Source organism: Gopherus flavomarginatus, chromosome 1 (assembly GCF_025201925.1).
Source record: "Gopherus flavomarginatus isolate rGopFla2 chromosome 1, rGopFla2.mat.asm, whole genome shotgun sequence".
NCBI lineage: Eukaryota > Metazoa > Chordata > Testudines > Testudinidae > Gopherus > Gopherus flavomarginatus.
In genome coordinates, this window is record NC_066617.1 from 180,007,426 (window position 1) to 180,026,332 (window position 18,907).

Sequence of the window (18,907 nt, forward strand, 5' to 3'; positions counted from 1 at the left end):
CCACCAGATTAATGTGTTTTGAGGCGGTTCCTGCTGTGTATTTCACTTATCCCAAAATTGTGCTCAAGCCTCATTTTCATTTTTGTCTTAATTGGAGGTTCATGAGAATTGCAGATGCAGGATTGCTACAGAGGTTTGTCTCCATTCTGGTATTGTCCTGCAACAGTAGTAGGGCTCCCATATAACACAATTCAGTATTTTGCAGAGAAAAGAAGATGACTGTTTTGTGGTGGATTTGTATGTGAATGGAGAAGATTGGTTCTTGCAAGCCCAGAATTAGTCATTCTAGAAGCCAAGATTTTTAAATCTGACCTGGAATTCTTTCCCCTTTCATACAAATGGGATGAAGAAGCTGCTCCAGGCTGCAGCTTCAGGCTTTACACTCTGACAGACACTGGGCAGGGATCAACAATCCCTTGGGAAAGATTGTCTAATTGTTCCCCGTGTAGTGCTTACTTATGGGTGATTTTCACTGCTCAAAAAATCTGCCTTTGTAAACCTCTGAGTAACTCATGCATGTGAGCTATCCTGAAATTAAAAAAAAAAGAATAATAAAGACCAGTTAACGTTAGTTTCACTGTGTGGTGAATTTACCTCAATGTCAGCTCTAGACAGGGATATTGTGCTGATCTAGGTGAGTTTACCTCATGGTAAAACTCAGGTGCTTGGTGCTCGCTCTGCCTTTTTACTTCAGGATAGCTCACATACATGAGTAACCCCTAGGTGTAAACACTTTTTTTTTTTTTTTTAAAGAAAGTGAAGACAAGCTCTTCATGAGCCTGCCTTTGCGCATTTATTTGCACGAGTAGGAGCACACACCGCTTTTGCTGGGGCCAAAACAAGCCAGCTTTTTCTCTGATCCTTCGTTTCCCACGCAACACCCTCAACAATGTGGTTTGTTGTGTGATTTCCCCACACTGACCCTGTCATAGTATAATTCCCAAATCTGAACCTTAGCGTCCAAAATATGGGTACTAGCATGAATTCCTCTAAGCTTAATTACCAGCTTAGATTCTGTAGTGCTGCCACCAATCAGGAATTTCAGGGCCTGATACCCTCTGGTCCCCCCAAACCCTTCCCTGGGGACCCGCAAGACCCAGATTCCTTGAGTCTCAAAACAAAGGGGAATAAACCATTTCCCTTGCTCCTTCTCGCCCTGGGTACACTAGGAGACCACCGTGATTCAATTCCTTGAATCCCCACCCGAAAGGAATGTTCCCTTCCCCCTCCCTTCTTCCCCGCAGAGAGATACAGAAATAAACGCAGAGAGCAGGTTTTTCTTCCCTCCTCCCTTTCCTTTCTCCCACCAATTCCCTGGTGAGTGCAGACTCCCTTCCCTGTAGTCTTACAACAGGGCTGTAGCAACAAAGAACGTGGCCCCCTCCGATCATATGTCCGGGGCCCCTTACAATGCAGAAACTGGAATGCAATATTTATTTTATACAATATACAGGGTTCATATTATGTATACATAGACCTACAGTGTACATGTGTTTCGTATTTACGCAAAGCGCTTCTTTCGAGCCTTGTTCTCCACAAATTGGTTAATCAATGCGTCATATCCAGAGATCTGGCAATCTTGTTTTCGATTGAGATAACTGCAAGCGCAGAAAGCCTGTCATCTGTCATGGTTGAGCGCAGGATATTCTTGATCAGGGTATGTCTACATCTACAATTTTGCAGCGCTGGTTGTTACAGCTGTATTAGTACAGCTGTATAGGGCCAGCGCTGCAGAGTGGCCACACTTACAGCAACCAGCGTTGCAAGTGGTGTTAGATGTGGCCACACTGCAGCGCTGTTGGGCGGCTTCAAGGGGGGTTCGGGGAACGCGAGAGCAAACCGGGGAAGGAGACCAGCTTCCCCGCGGTTTGCTCTCGCGTTCCCCGAACCCCCCTGCAAACCGCAGGGAAGGAGACCTGCTTGCACAGGGGTTCGGGGAACGCGAGAGCAAACCGGGGAAGGAGACCAGCTTCGCCGCGGTTTGCTCTTGCGTTCCCCGAACCCCCCTGCAAACCGCAGGGAAGGAGACCTGCTTGCTCGGGGGTTCGGGGAACGTGAGAGCAAACCGGGGAAGGAGACCAGCTTCGCCGCGGTTTGCTCTCGTGTTCCCCGAACCCCCCTGCAAACCGCAGGGAAGGAGACCTGCTTGCTCGGGGTTCGGGGAACGCGAGAGCAAACCGGGGAAGGAGACCAGCTTCGCCGCGGTTTGCTCTCGCGTTCCCCGAACCCCCCTGCAAACCGCAGGGAAGGAGACCTGCTTGCTCGGGGGTTCGGGGAATGCGAGAGCAAACCGGGGAAGGAGACCAGCTTGATTACCAGAGGCTTCCTCAGGTATGCTGGGATACCTGCTTATTCCACGGAGGTCAAGAAAAGCGCTGGTAAGTGTCTACACTTGATTACCAGCGCTGGATCACCAGCGCTGGATCCTCTACACCCGAGACAAAACGGGAGTACGGCCAGCGCTGCAAACAGGGAGTTGCAGCGCTGGTGATGCCCTGCAGATGTGTACACCTCCTAAGTTGCAGCGCTGTAACCCCCTCACCAGCGCTGCAACTTTGTGATGTAGACAAGCCCCTAGTTTCATTCTGCTGAAGCTCCTTTCAGCACCAGCGACAGTAACTGGCATGGTCAGAAGAATTCTGATGCAAATGCAAAGATTCGGATGTATCTCCTGAAGGCTGTTCTTGTATATGTACGTTAAAAAATTGTTTGCCGTGACAAGTCCTCTCTCTTTCTCGATGACATAAATAAAACAATTCAATTCCATTATGAGTTCGTTGGCATCAATGTATCCCATTTTTCTTTCAAAATTTTTGCTGTGATTCTCCAGTTCATTTTCTCTGTGACACTGCTTCAGGCCGTTAGCGTTGTACAGAAATCCAAACAACTTATACCACTCCACGAGTTGGTCAAATCGCGATGAAACAGAAGATATGGCCTGATCTGTGAGAACAAGAAAGAACTGTGATTTGAGTCATCTTTCTGCCGAAGAAAAATTCAAATCATCAGCACATTCGTAATCAAACATTCTCTTCTTACGTCGCACCCTGGTTTCTTGAAACACCTGCTCAATACCCATATGCTCTGCTATTTCACGTGCATTTGTGACCACAGAGTTATATCCTGTATTTCGATAGTCTTCCAAAAACTTCATTGTAGCACCGACTTCTGCCTGCAGTACGTCAATTGACACATCTGGTGACAGAATTAATTTGCTAGTTTTATTGACGTGAAATAGTATATCGTACCACGTGTACACAGTCAGAACAAAAGGCCACGTAGTAACATGGTCTAAAAGCGCACTGGCTTCTGTTGCTGTATTGCCATTTTTCTTTTCGAGCGCATATTCTCGCAAAGATGACAAAGCATTGCACAATTCTTCAAGGTGATAACGCAATGGCTTCGCAGCATCAATTCTCGACTCCCAACGAGTGTCCAATAACCCTTTAACAGATATTGGCATATGTTCTTGAAGTATATCCCAACATGAAGGTGAAGAAGAAAAGATAACGTATATTCTGTTAATCAGACTGAAAACGTCAACGGCATATTTTGATGACTTTGCCGTGTCTGAGATCACAAGATTCCAAGTGTGAGCTCCACATGGTACATACAAGGCACGGTCATTTTATTTCTAGCATGCGGGCTTGAACTCCTTTATTCTTTCCTCTCATATTTGCGCCATTATCATAAGCTTGGCCTCTCATGTCAGCAATGTCTAGTCCTAAGTTGTTTGCCTCTTCAGGAAACACTTTCAATAAGCCCTCACCAGTTGTATCATGAACATTAAGAAAACCAACAAACGCTTCACGAATATTGACACCATCTTCACCGTTGCATTCAACAAAGCGTAACACCACAGACATCTGTTCTTCATGTGACACGTCGGGAGTACAGTCCAAAATAACTAAATAATATTTTGCTTTTTTAAGCTGCGCTATGTTGGCCTCTTGAATGTTACTGGCAACAAGTTGAATCAGCTCGTTTTGGATCTGTGGACTGAGGTACTGAACATGTGTCTCTGCCTTCTTAATCCTCTGTAAAAGTTTGCTGAGGACAGTATCGTACTTTGCAAGCAAGTCAAACAGTCCCAAAAAGTTGCCATTCGAAGGATCGCCGAGCTTTTCAGTACTTCCTTGAAATGCCAAGTATTCTTTCGGACATGAAAATAACGACATCAACCATGCGTTTGACAACATTTCTTCAGAAATCTCTTTCTTTCAGAAAAGCTTGCAATTCGAGTTGGTCAATAGATGTACGGTTTACTATGCCTGACCGAAGGTCAAACCATTTCACCATACAGTCTTGATGACCTTTGCCTGTTTCATGCTGCTGAAGTCTTTCTGACAGTGCTTTCCAAGCAGATGTTCCGCGACGTAGCGGTATGTCACCAGTGCCAAATAATTTACAACAAAAACAAAAATGGCATCTTTCTGAACTGAGTACATTAACCATGAACGTCTTATTTTCTTGTCATTTGCCATGGTTCGATAGAAATGAGTACTTGTGAACCTCCGTCTTTCCTCATTAAATGGAAATTCGTAACTTTCATTCTGCTGCGGCGGGCCACGTGCAACAATGTCACACACTTGTCTGTCCGATATTATAGACGGCCAATCTCCTGGATCATCAGTCAGTGGTTCAGATTCAGATACTTCTTTCCCGGCAGCAGCTGGAATATCTGTCACAGTTTGTTTGGTAGAACAACTGGCTTCACCTTCGACCTCACTTGAAGCACTTCTGGATACTTCTGGATATGATTCGTCGCTGCTAGCGCTGTCCGTTTCATGTGCCTGTACCTGTATGTTGGATTGCAGCGGAAAATACGTTGACAACTTTGGAATTTTCTCAAATTCCTTCTCGGCATCTTTTGCTGCCTTTCATTTACTAGCTCCGCTCTTATACATTCTCTTAGACATCACAAAGCACGCTTCTGCATTGGAAACGATAAACTAAACAACTAAATTAATAACATTTATCCGCCGACCGCCATTATGAACGCAAATACACATTCTTTGAATGAGTCCAATTAAAATTAGAAACTGACCGACAGACAACTGATGTAGCCAATCGCATTATGATGTATCATAATAACTTCACGGTTTTGTCAGTAAAACCGACATGGATTGTGCAATAGCATCAATAAATGTCACTTACCTAGTTATACCTTACATTTTTTTTGCCACTTTTAGGGGCCCCCTTCCTTGTGGGGCCCCCTCCGGTCAGAGGGTACGGAGGGCGCTCGCTACGCCTCTGCTTACAAAAGATAACCCCAAAAAATCAATTAGATTCTAAAAAAGAGGAAAACTTTAATAAAGAAGGAAAAAACATAAAAATTGTCTCTGTAATCAAGATGGTAAATATACAGGGTTTTTAGCTTATAGACAATAGAAAAAAGCTTTCTCCAGCAAAACCACAATTTAAGCTACTTCCAGTAAGTACACATCTGCAAATAAAGAAAAACAAGTTAAAAGACTATGACTGCCTTTGTACTTACTTACTATTCTGAATAGATAAGAGACTGTAGCAGAGAGATTGGCAGAAACCTGGTTGCACCTCCAGTCCTGTCCAGGACCCAGAGAGAACAACGCACAAACCCAAAACCCCCAAACAAAGGCTTCCCTCCACCCAGATTTGAAAGTATCTTGTTTCCTGATTGGTCCTCTGGTCAGGTGTTTGGGTCCCTGTTTGTTAACCCTTTACAGATAAGAGACATTAACCCTTAACTATCTGTTTATAACAGACCCATTAATTTTTTGCTGGCTGGGGGAGGGATAGTGTTGTTGTGGGGGAGGGGCACTAAGTAAGAACCATATAAAGAAATCATGGACTCTGCAAACTGATTTTTCTAACACCAATAAGTATTTCCTGCCTTTTCCCCAGGGTTGCCTTTTCCTCCCCTTCAGCCTATATTATCTTTATTTTTTCTTCCAGATCTCTTACAGTCTGTGGCAGTAAAGCCAGAGGCGCCTGTGGGGTTTTGTTGTAGTTTGCCTTGAGACAAAGCCCTGAGTGGTTGGTGAGGGTGGCAGAGTGGATCTAATGGGCTGGTGCTGGGGGTTGGCTGCTATGCCATTCTTTCCTGTATGAGAGTCCCTGAATGAATCTCAGCTCTGAAGGGGAAGAGCGGTAGGCATCGTAGGTTATTCACTTGGCTCTAGCACCTGCTGTTGGGTAATGTGAGCCCAGGGCATCTTTTCGGCATTGCAAATCTGTGTTTAGTTTAACTGCTTTTTAGCTCTCATGTCTTAATTGTCTTAATTACTGGAGAATTCCTGCCAGGGCCTGTGGTCTGCTGCAGATGCCAATCTGTTGTTGCTAAATCCGATATATACACAGGCACACGCTCACAATTTAGTGCTGTTTGTATAGGGGAATAGCCTATCAAATGGCTGTAATACAGACCATAAAATCCCGTTTCAACACTGAACTCCTTAAGCTGTCTGAATGGAAATTGTTTCTGTTGTTAGCTTAGACCAGTGAAGACCAGCTGCCCAAACCTCTTTTTATTTTATTTTTTAAAGCACTACATTGTTTCCTCTACCTCTTCTTTACCAGTCCTGGTATTGTCCGTAAAATATACTGGATTTGCAATTAAATGCCAGCTGTACCAATGAAATATCAGCCACATGCCAATCCTGACTGTTCCAAATGCTTTCTAGAAAAACTCCCTCTGTGAGCTTGCAAAGGGGTCTACAACCCCCCCCCCCCACCGAGCAGAAGCAGAAGGGGGGAGAGGAACCTCTCCAGACTACACACACAACTGCCAATCACGAAGGCAGGCACCCCCAGCTGCAACCAATGGGGGATACAATACTTATTATAAAAGGAGAGAAGGAAGAGGAGGCAGCAAGTTCTGGGACAGCGAAGGGGCAACACCCCTGCACCAAGTTACCTCCTGAAACACAGCCAAAAAGACTAGAGCAAACCCCTAGGCCTAATTAGAGGCCAGGGCCCAAAACTGTCCTGACCAGGGACTAACCAAAGGAAGACAGTCAGGGGCAGTAGAGATCCCTCGAAAGACTACATCAGAGACCGGTGACAGCGTGGTACCTGAAATGGGATTTTGTGCAGCAGACCATCCCTGCAGAGAAGGGAAGCAAAAAACCAAAACCACACAAACAAAACCCCAACTCCCCCTGCCACCCCTTTTCTTTTCTTTCTCCCCCGTATATGCCACAGAACTAGGAGGGGAATCAGCACCTGCAATGGCTGGCAGACTCTCAAACCCGGCAACAACAGCTGTTCGAACAGATGGCAGCCCACAGTTGTTATGAGTAGCAGGGCTAGTAGCAGCCGCTACCCCTTAGATTCCCACCCCTGCGGGAAATGCCTCCCCCTTCATTCAAGGAAACGCTTCAGCCCTGGTGATTCCTAAGGTGACAGATGATGACCCAGAATCATTCCTAGTAACTTTTGAGAGGGTAGCTACAGCTTCGCACTGGCCTCAGGCTCAGTGGGTGATCTGCGTCACCACTACTCCTCATGAGGGAAGCCCAAGCTGCATATTGGGGACTCATCAACATAGTAGGCCAAGACTAGTGAAGGCAGCCATATTAGAGAGGTTAGGCCTAGACAAAGAAGCCTACTGTTAGCATTTTTGCTATGAGTACTTCCCCCCCTCCCTCCCCTCGCCAAAACATGACCCCAGGTGCTCATCTAAAGGCTTAAGGACTTCTGTGGGTATTTGTTAAACCCAGAGACCCAAACAGGACCCCAGACAGCTGAACTCATAGTCCTCAAACAATTTATACAGATCCTTCCACTCGCTGGCCAAGACTGGGTTTGTAGGCACTGGCTGGGAACCCTAGCTGAGGCCACTCACCTCATGGAGGACTAAATGGCTATGTAAGTCATTCGGGGACCTGCTAAGAGGAAATGATGGCTCCAGATACACTAGGGAAGGAGATGGGCTGGAGACCCAAAAGTGGTGGTCTCTCTTGGATAAATGTCAAGAAAGCCCATGCAGCTAGCTAGTCAATGGATAGCATAAGGGATAGGGGTGCACCTCAGGGCCAAGGGGTAAGATTTCCCCACTACAACAGATCCACACCCTTAAACACCCCACTGACTCCTTGTTCCAAACCTGCACAGGAGCGAAGAACACACCCAGAGAGAAGATGACACAGGTACTAGAAAACAAAGGACCGACAGAATAACCTGTTATTCCTGTGGACAACAGGGGCATCAATTTTCGAGACTGCCCTTCTGGGGAGTGTAACTTCGGGCAGGTGTGGACTGGGGAGGAAAAGCCCAGAGCAATTCACAATACCAGTTGAAGTAGAGGGAGAACAGGCTATAACCATCATAGATGTGGTGTCTGACCAGATGTTCGTCCCAGAATGGATATCCCAGAGTGGATACCCGAGAAGATCCCTATTAAATGTATCCATGGCCATGTTTTACGGTATCCCTCCAGGACAATAAGACTGACTGACTGGGCACCAAGAACCAGATGAAGGTACATGTGTCTGCAGACCTATCTTATCCCTTATTCCGTGCTGCTCTGACTACACTCACACTTCAAAGCGCTGCCGCGGCAGCGCTCCCGCAGCGCTGCCGGGGCAGCGCTTTGAAATTCCAAATGTAGCCATACCCCTAGAATAGAAACCAAGATTCCTGAGCCCCCACATTCATATGCCAATGGATTTCACAAATACTTGCTAACAACAGACACTGTCATTCTCTTCTAGTGCTGGTCCACAGGTGATAATGGCCTACTACTGCTAGCAGTTACTTCTCTAGTTCAGGTGGCAGAGGTCTGTGCTATGGATCTAAAGTTCCCAGTTTTGCTGAGGACCCATGTGGGGGTCAAAAGGTTTACACACAATAAACTTGTTTTTCAATTTGTTTAAAACAAACCGACCAAACTAGAAAATTACATTTTAAAACAAATAGAACCAACAAATGCACTGCATTAAAATAACTTTATAATAAAGTGATGCATTCCTAAGAAATTAGGAAGTGCCAGAATTAGGCTGTCTGGGCCACACTAGTTTTCTCCCGTTGTGCGTATGCATTATGATACCGTTTTTAATTACACGGTCACATTGTTTTTTTCCTGCAAGACTTTTGTTTGGTGTTGCAATCTTTAATATAATATGTAATATAGAACTTGACATTTAATTCTTCATGTCAAAGGGCATAGCTCCCATTGTGTGTGCAAATCCCTCAGACTCCACAGGGCAGGGAATTGGGGTATTGTTATCATTGGCAACAGTGTAACCTGTGCTATGGCACCATTGGGATGGAGATACTGGCATGACTAGCAGCACAGGAGCCTTTGTGTCTGCTTTTCCTGATCCCATTCCTTTCTTCCTCTTAAATCACATTATTTTATAAAGAGGAAAAAGAAACATAATTTGGAGCAGCAGTGAGCTGAGCCCAAGTTAATAGTTTGAATTGCACTCCATCTGTTCAGCTGCATGGCCTGATGGATATGCTGAGCCATTTTTCACAATTTGTTTTAGAGCTGGTAAGAACAATCTCTTCTGGATTCGTTCCAAGGTTTCTGCTGGGAAAACTTCATATCTGGACTGTGCTGCCCTCAAGGAGGGGAGGGCTTGAGTCAATAATCCTCAGACGGCAAACTGCCTCTTTCACTTGCAGTGGTTAGTTTTTGGAAAGATTAAATTCCCCTCTGGAATTCAGCATCATCATTATTATCCATTTTTAAAATAAAATAATAACATTTGCAAATATGGTTATGCTGGACTGCTTTAAATCGGCTTATTGCTGTTTTATGATCACAAGTAAACAGTAACAGGAGCCAGGGTGATTGACCTCGCCATGTGTACATACTGCTGGTAACGCAATAACTGTTGAGTACCCACTATGATTGGCAGACCCCAGAACCTTGGATGTAGATGCAAACAAACCAGATTTCAGTAATTTTGGAGCTCTTGAACACTGGCCCATTGAGGGCTGTGCTATCCATATGCTGGGGCTGCCAGATCATAAATAATTGGTATAAAATGTAGCAGGTTGCAGTCATCCTCTCTATTCTCAACAGTGGTACAGCCTGCAGAGATCACATGTCCCACCATGCACTGCTCCATCTTGATCCAAGCAGCGAGGGGTGACTAGCCCCAGTGTATGTGTCTCATTATGCTAAATGCTGTTATTTCTTCTCCCCTTGTCTGTCCGTCCTCTTCCCCCCCACCCCAACACTGCCGAGATAAAAAGCAATGCTAAAAATATCCCTCACCTATATAAACACCTTAGATGTTTAAAACCAAAATTTAAAAATCATTATCCTAGCTTTTCGCCTCTGATGATGTTGTTAGTTTTTGGTTTTGACCCCATTTGAACGGTAACCCTGGCATAATCCATTTCACTTTCCGATCTGGTTTCTTATTGAGCTAGCACAGTAGTCTTGTGTCTGGGTTCTTAGCACTGCAGGAAAAGGTCTTAGTCCAACGTAAAGCTTCTTTCAACGAATCTCTTAAAATGCTTTACTTTTGGTCAGCAACTGTGAAGCAGCTAGGAGGATGCATTGGCAAAGGCCAAAGTGTTTTGATTCAGACTCTCAAACAATTTTCATATCAATAGCGATTTACAGAGTGCAGGCATAAGAAAATTGCTAACTGGGGTGGGACATTGAGTGCTGTCCAGTGATTTGGCTGTCAAGGCGCCCGGATTCTACTCAGAGCTCAGCTCCTGGCTTCCTTTTTGACCTTGGGCAAATGACTCATCTGTGTGCCCTTCTAGTAACTAGGTTAACCATCCCCTAAGGCTGTCATGAAAACTGAATGGTATCTAAGTGAAAGGAGTGTGTATGTGTGTGGTATTAATTTGCTAAATAGCAAAGTCTGTGGACTACTTCTTTAATTTTTTTGGAGTAACTTTTTGCCCTTCCTCTTTTACAGGCATGGCCTTGGCACAGCGTCAGGTCACTGTTCAGGAAGGCCCTCTATACCGTACTGAGGGCTCCCACATCACCATCTGGTGCAAGGTCACTGGCTACCAGGGTCCCTCAGAGCAGAATTTCCAGTGGTCCATTTACCTGCCATCTGCCCTAGAGCGGGAAGTGCAGATTATCAGCACCATGGATCCTTCCTTCCCTTACGCCATCTACACCCAGCGTGTGCGGAGTGGGGAGATCTACGTAGAGAGGGTACAGGGGGACTCTGTCCTGCTGCACATCATGGAGCTCCAGGACCGGGACGCTGGCGAGTACGAGTGCCACACACCCACCACCGATGAGAGGTACTTTGGGAGTTACAGCGCCAAGATGAAACTGATGGGTAAGGCGTTTGCTTTATCTCGGTCGTCTGGAACCCGGATCGCTAAGTATTGGCTTCATCCTGGGTTAAATGTGCTAGAATTTATTAAGCCCCTTGTGTGGTATGTCCCATGCATGCTGTGTCCCAAAATGCTTGACTAAGGAAAAAGTACAAGAGAAGAGAATGTGTGTATAGTATAAATTATATGAAACAATGGTGTAAAGACAGCATAAGAGAATAAATTAAGACTCCAGTAATAAGACTTTATAAGAGGAGAGAAACCAAGAGGTGTAGGCAAGGGAGAAAGGCATTTCAAATCTTGGCTGAAAGCAGAACATAGAATTGATTTGTGTGCAGAAAATAGGAAGCCTGTTCCAGATGACAGTACAGAGAAGAGAGCTTTCATGCCAAAGGGGGCAAAACTGTGTGGCAGGGAAGAGAGAAAGCCAGTGCTAGATAAGCATAAAGACAATCACAGGCAAGGTTCATGAGGCCTGAAACAAAGGGGAAATGTTGAAATGGATCCTGAAATGAACAAGGAGTGGGATGAGCTTCCTGTGGTGAGGGTGATGAGGTTGTCTTTTCCTTTGTACTAGACAAATCAGAAAGAGCTGCTTTGTTCTGGCATTTTCCTAGCACCTTTCAGAGAAAGGATCTCTGAGTTGTTTTCAAACTTTAATTAAAGCCTCTGCACATTTCTGTCAGGTTTAGGTCAGTGGTATCCCAATTTAACAAATGAGGGAGCTCAGGCATAGACATTATGCCTTGCCTGAAGTGTCTCAGTGAATCTTAAACAGAGCTGGGAGCAGACTCCAGAATGCCTGATTCCAAGTGCCATGCCATAATCAGCTCACTATGCTCCCCCTTTTTAGAATAAGTGAGTGGAATAACAACTAGGGGGTTGCTGTGGGTAGAGATTTGATCTACTCTTACCCACCCTGGGTATATCAGAATATGCATGGCTTTGTGGTTGGAGCAGGTGGTGCGACGTCCTCTGCTAAAGAGCATGAGCCTAGAAGCAAGGACAAAGGTGTTCTCCTTCTGACTCTGCCCTGTGACTGTGTATGAGGCACTTTAAATTCTGTGCCTCAGTCTTCCCATCTGTAAAATGAAGATAATAGTGATTTAACTTGCAGGACCGTGCAGATCAATTAATATACATCAAGTGCTTATTGACATCCTGGGACAAAAAGTGCTGTAGCATGGCAAAGCATTGCTGCTTATTCACCCTATAGCTGAATGTGCAGAGTTTGGCATTTTAGAGGACTTCATCCTTAGAAAAAACCAACTTGGGATTGATATTTTTGGGAAATAATATAATAATATAATAATTACATATTCCACTTGTCAGAGATCATGCAACAGTGCTTTGACTGGGCTTTTCTCTCTCCTTACAAACTTAAATTTTTGGAGGAAAGTGTTCAAAGGTGTCTTGGGGAATCATTGCAAATCAATCTCTTTGGACAGTGCTGTCTTCTGTGTTTTCTGTGCATGTCTTTCCTCATTTCCTTAATGTCTAAGGAGCAGTTGTAAATAACCAAAATCTTATATGAAAATAAGTGCATCTTCCCTGGTATTTATTCCCTCACAAGAAGTCACATTCATCTCCCTGTGACATATTTGTGACATCTCAGTTGTCACCATGTAAAACAGAGGGTTCTGACCTCTGGTGGGGATATAAATAGCAGGAGCAGATGGACTCCTAAGAAACCTAGATCTTGGTTTTTAATACAAACTGTCCCTAGAAGCTGAAGTAACAAGGGAAGAGAAATGCAGAAAATAGACTGGTTTCTAAATCATTTTGTCTCCCTCTCCCAACTCTGAGCAATCACTAGCTCTTGTGAAGGCTTTTAACCCTTTAGGATTATGGATGTTAACCTGGAGTTTAACAACTTTAATTCCTGAATTATTTTAAACATGAAGATGGTGGATAGGGGAGGGGATAGTGACTGTGGGGGTGAGAAATATCAGAGGTTCCTGAGTCTGGAGTAGGAGAGCTAGGTGGAGGAGCAGAGCGATCCATGGAGTGGAAGAAGAAATTTTGAGTAGCTGCATGACTCGTGCATCTGAAATGATGATGGAAGCAGAAAGCTGCTGGTAGGGAAGAGGGGAGTTATCTCTCGGAGAAAGCGGAGAGCTGCACACCGGGAGCACTGTAAGCTTTTGAACTAGCAAACTCTTTCTAGCAGGCCAGTCTAATGGTGTGCTGGGGTTAGGGATGACCACCTTGTGGATTGGCCAGTTTCTAAAGTTTGAAGGTGGCTAACTGGAGAAGCTGTGTCATGGAGACATGAGGCTATCTGGTCAAGGGGAGAGATCAGTAAGAGACTGCCAGGTGACTCCATGAAGGAAGACAAAGTCTGCTGTACTGTTGCATGGGTGTGGAGTGGGACACATTCTGCCTGTTGGGGTGGAAGAGAACCAGTTGCAAGTGGGTTATGAGGGTGGAAAGTAATCTCTTTGGAGGGGAAAGGATGAGGGTCTCCTAGATTGGGGCAGATGGTGAAGAACTAAGAGATGACTTGGCTCCAGTCAGTCACTTAGGCCAAGTACCCCAGTCCTTGAACTGGGGCCGTCTTGCCCAGGGGGTTGGGTGTGTTGCAAGGGGGATCAGAGTTCAGGTTCTGCCTGGGATGAGGGCCTCCACTTGGTGGTTATGAGAGAGGGAAGGGATATGTTGTTGAAATACTTTGGACCTTGACAATGGCCAAGCAGGGTGAGAGATGGCCAGTTAAGAAGTTAATGATAGGGGACAAATAGGAGAAAAAGCTTTCAAAGGCAACCGGGACTGCAAGTTGCTTTCCTACAGGAAAACGTGGCTTGCAATTTTTTTTTTTTTTTTTGTGGCAGATGTGCACGAGCTTTGTAAAATTGTCCCTTCCTCCTAGAGAAGCTGATATGACCTGCCTTGAAAATCCTAGATGTGTTGCCTGCCTGACCGCTTTTGACCTGGGGCTAACAAACATTGGCTGTTTCTCTCTGCCTTCCTTTTAAACACCACTAAACAGCAGTTGCATCCCATCCTGCCTTTTGGGGAAAGCATGTTCAAATTTGCCCTGAGCTCCCTTCCTGAGGGAGGCAGTATGGGACTCGACTGCATGAATGGAGCCCAAGGAGGAAGCTGGCAAAGTAGCGGTCATGTGGAGCAATCAACTGTTTCTTCTGCTCAATGGTGGTTTTTCCACCTGAAATGCAATAGTCTCTCCTGGCATCTTGCAGAGCATTCTGTTAGCTAGCGTGAGAAATCCTCCTGTGAGTCAGGGCAGTGACTCCTTGTGGGTGAGTGAGGGATGCTTCTAGTTACTGGAGGGAGTGAGGTTTGCAGCCAGGTTTCCTCCTCTTGGATTCTTGTTAGCACACACATGTGTCCTCTGTTTCCTTTAACCCATGCAGGAGTAAAGCATATCTGTTCAAGAAGAGCTGCTGAGCCTTGAGTGAGTTACTGTTCTCATTTTCTCCAAAGTGGAACCAACCATTTTTCCTTTCATTACGTTATGAATTTTTAAATTCCTCATTAGGTTGAACAGCTCTTTTTGGTGGTAGAGAGGCCTGGTGAGAGAGAGAGAGAATAGAGATGCTAAAAATACCTATGTGGGACAGGTGGGGGTGCGCAGGGGGGCATGGAGAGGTTTTAGAAACTGCATTGTCTGGACTTTTGGATTACTTAGTGCTATTGTGGTTGATAGTAAATGGTAACTGAACAATCTGTTCCTGTTAGTTACAAAAGGTGGCTCTGGGACCTGGCGATCAGGGAAGGCTCTCTGAACAGGTCTGAGGGCTCTGGAGCCATCTGTCTCTGAGGTCAGGTGGGATTCTAGTGCAGCCTGCCTCTGATAGCTGCTGTTTGACTCCTTGTCAGCACAGTGACGTCTTGCTGTGCTAATGTATCCTGTTCCTTTTGGCCACTGTTTGCACCCTGAGCTATTGTGGTGGTTGTTTTCTCTCCCACTCGGAACAGGTGCCTTGTGCTATGAAGCCAAGACACTTCAATTGCTAACTGTTGGACTGATTTGATATTTTTAAAGTCGCGTCACTCACGCTTGAAGGGTCACTCCTTCCCCCATTTAATAAAAATCATGACATTGTTTGTTTTATATTTTGTTTTATAGCTCAATACACAGCATGATGTGGGTTCCTCTGTGTGTATAGGGAATCTGGGTTTGGGCTGGATCCGCCCTCAGCTTTCCTTGGTATTTCCTGACGCCCACAACATGAGGTGCTCCTAAAATGCCTTGAGACGTTTATCTTCAGGTGCTGTGAATTTATGAAAAACAGGCAGGCTGCAGCACGAGTCCCCAGTTCATAGAAGTTAGAGATGGGAAAAGTTGGCACCTGTAGCTCCAGCCCCGGAGTTGGTGCCCGTACAAGGAGCCGCATATTAATTTTTGAAGAGCCGCATGTGGCTCTGGAGCCACAGGTTGGCCACCCCTGCCTTATAGCATAGGAGTTATGTGAACTCTTCTTGCCTTCATCCTCTAGTTTCATCCTGGTTTGTTTTTTTTGCTGCTCTGAAAGTGATGGCACTGTAGGGGCATTCTGAAGATTGTGTCTTGGTTCTGACTTGAAAAACGAAAAGCAACTGAGCACAGTTGTCTCCAATGTAGAATCTGCAATGCAAAGTCCCCAGGTACCTGGCTAGTTCATGCTAAAGAGAGCTAAGACTGGGAGTGTTGGTGACTTCTCCTTCCTGGGAGGCTGGGCAAGTTTAGGTAAAAATTTAGCAGGGTTGGAATAGGGCTAACTACAATTTAGTGGCCCCCTCATATGCTTTCTTAACCCAGTTATACCTGCCCAGCCAGTCCAGTGTAAGTAAGCCTACCTCACCTTGTGCAGATTGGCACGTAATCTATGTTCTGTGCCATGTTCCCCTGGCCAGCCAGCACCAAAGCCAATCCCTTTCTTCTTGCTGCTGGGACTTGATTAAGGAACTGTGGGGGATGAATCGCTTCAGCTGATGAAAATATATTTTAAAAATCTGTTGGTTTTTTTTAAAGATTTATGCCTGCCCCATCTGGACTGAGACAGACCTGTGTATGGGGGCCTCAGGACTCAAATAAGAGGTGTGGAGCAGGATTAAGGTGCATTGACTGAGCTGGGAATAGGGGGAAACACTTTTTACATGTGCTTGCATTTTGCATGGATCTAGCATTTTCCTCTGTACTGAACACTAAAAACATCTGTAGTCAGTTTTAGACAGAAGGGAGTTGGCCTCTTTCCTTGGCTTGGCATGCAAGTTCTTCACACAGAGAGCAAAGTGAAAGTGGGGTAGTGATGGGAGGAATGTGTTGTGGCAGAGGAGAAAAAGGAAGAGAACATATCTGTCTACGGTGGATTTCTCTGATGGACATCCTCTATCTTGTTCCTCCTCCAAGAAGTTCAACCATGGACAATCTGTGCTCAAAGCAGAAGAAAAAACCGTGCCTCTCCCTTGTATTCCTGCTTCATATCTCCTGGCTTCTCATTAACATGTGGCTGAGCAATCACTATGCCCTAATGGGTCTTGTCACCTTGTGTAGCTCTTATTTTATTCTGTCAGCTGGGGCACAGGTGGCTTCACTCCAGAGGGATTTAGAGCTTGGAGAGGACTGTAACACAGACTCAGGGCCGGCTTTAGGAAGTGCGGGGCCCAATTCGAACATTTTTGGCGGGGCCCTGGCAGGGATGACTTAAAAAAAAAAAAGTGGGGAGAAAAAAGCCTTTCATTTCTGTCATGTATTATTTACTTTCCATAACTATATGAATAATAAAATTATATATTATATACATTGCATCGTATATGCTGTTGATTGGCTATTAATGACTGCCGTTTCACATGTGTGGGTCCCCGCCACTCCCTGGGGGTGTGCACATGTGTTGGTCCCAGCTGCTCCCTGCCCCCCTCATTGAAGCAGGTGTGCAGGGTTACTGCCCTGGAAACTGCAGGGCAGCAGTGGACATGGGGCTGGCTGGAGGCAGGGCAGGGGCTGGCTGGAGGTAGGGTCTGGCTGCAGGCAGGGCAAGGGGTGTGGGGCTGTTGGAGACAGGGGGTGTGGGACAGGCTTGTCATAACTCTCCTACTCAGATCAGAACCTTAGAGTTCAGAACATGAGAAGCTAGCATGAAACCTCCAAACTTAATTATCAGCTTGGATCTGATATCGCTGCCACCAGCCAGAATTCCAGTGTCTGGCTCACTCTGGTCTCCCCAAAACCTTCCCTGGGGAACCCCAAGACTCAGATTCCCTGAGTCTCACCACAAAGGGAAATAACCCACTTCCCTTCTCCCTCTTTACCTCCTCCCAGATTTCCCCGCCCTGGGTACTGTAGGATATTCCCTGCTTCAAGTCCTTGAAACACAAGTACCAAGAGATCAATCTCTCTCTCCCCTCACCCAGAGGGTATGCAAAGTCAGGCTTAGTAAATCTAACACAAAGAGATTTTCCCCCTCCCTTCGTTTCTTAGCCTTAACCAGTGAAAAACACTCAAACAGGTCTTAAAAAGAAAGCTTTATATAAAAAAGAAAGAAAAAGACATAAAATGGTCTCTGTATCAAGGTGACAATATACAGTCAATTGCTTAAAAGAAAAAATGAATAAACAGCCTTATCCAAAAAGAATACAATTTAAAACATTCCAGCAACTACACACATGTAAATACAAAAAAACAATATAAACCTATTGTCTTACTATCCTTGTACTTACAACTTGGAAACAGAAGATTAGAAAGCCTGGACATTCCTGTGGTCACTCTCAGAGCCCAGAAAGAGAACAGACCAAGAACAAAAAACTCACACCCAAAACTTCCCTCCACCCAGATTTGGAAAAGTCTTGTTTCCTGATTGGTCCTCTGGTCAGGTGTTGTTTGTTACCCCTTTCCAGGTGAAAGAGACATTAACCCTTAGCTATCTGTTTATGACAAGGCTAGCTTCAGGCAGGGCTGCAGGGGGGTGCAGCAGGGGTTTGCAGGGCTGGAGACAGAGGAGTGCGGGACTGGCTGGCTTCAGGCAGTGGGGTGCAGCAGGGGTTGACTGGAGACAGGGCAGGGGGTGCGGGCTGGGCAGGGTGTGCAGGGCTGGTGCGGGCAGCAGTGTGTGGGGGGCTGGCTGGCTTTGGGCAGGGCTGCAGGGGTGTGTGGCAGGGGCTGGCTGGAGACAGGGCAGGGGGTTTGGCGGGGCTGGCTGTGGGCACGGGGTGCAGAGTTGGCTGCAGGCAGGGGGTGCTGGACTGGTGTGGGCAGGTCAGGGGGTGCAGCAGAGGCAGCTGGAACCCCAGCCCTTTAAGTAGCCCCCAAACCCCCTTCCACCCCGCCCCGGACCTTTTAAATAGCCGCGAGAGCGCTGGGGAATGCATGGGGGAGGCGGGGCTCCAGTGGCTATTTAAAGGACTGGGGTGGCAGAGGCAGCTGGAGCCCCTGGCCCTTTAAATAGCCCCCGGAGCCCCTCACTGCCCCAGGGCTCTGAGGGCTATTTAAAGGGCCCAGAGCTCCAGCCGGGGTCGCGGGGCTTGCCACGCTCTGGCCAGAGCTCCAGATGGGAGAGCGGGGCTTGCCGCGCTCCAGCCGGAGCCGCCGGGCTTGCTGCTCTCCCAGCCGGAGCGCCGCAAAGCCCCGCGGCCTCGCTCTCCCAGCCGGAGCACCGCAAAGCCCCGCGGCCTCGCTCTCCCGGCCAGAGAGCTGCAAAGCCCCACCGCCCCGCTCTCCCAGCTG

The 18,907-nt window shown here is 46.3% G+C and overlaps 1 protein-coding gene across 4 annotated transcripts in view; it reads left to right on the forward strand.

Moving 5' to 3' along the window:
* The window catches only part of IGSF3 (immunoglobulin superfamily member 3), a 276,745-nt gene that overhangs the window by 136,614 nt on the left and 121,224 nt on the right, over positions 1 to 18,907 (forward strand). For all 4 annotated transcript variants that reach the window (XM_050956908.1, XM_050956891.1, XM_050956918.1 and 1 more), the window contains one exon: positions 10,869 to 11,246. In XM_050956908.1, the coding sequence (XP_050812865.1) occupies positions 10,869 to 11,246 (378 nt within the window). The remainder of the gene's footprint in view (positions 1 to 10,868; positions 11,247 to 18,907) is intronic.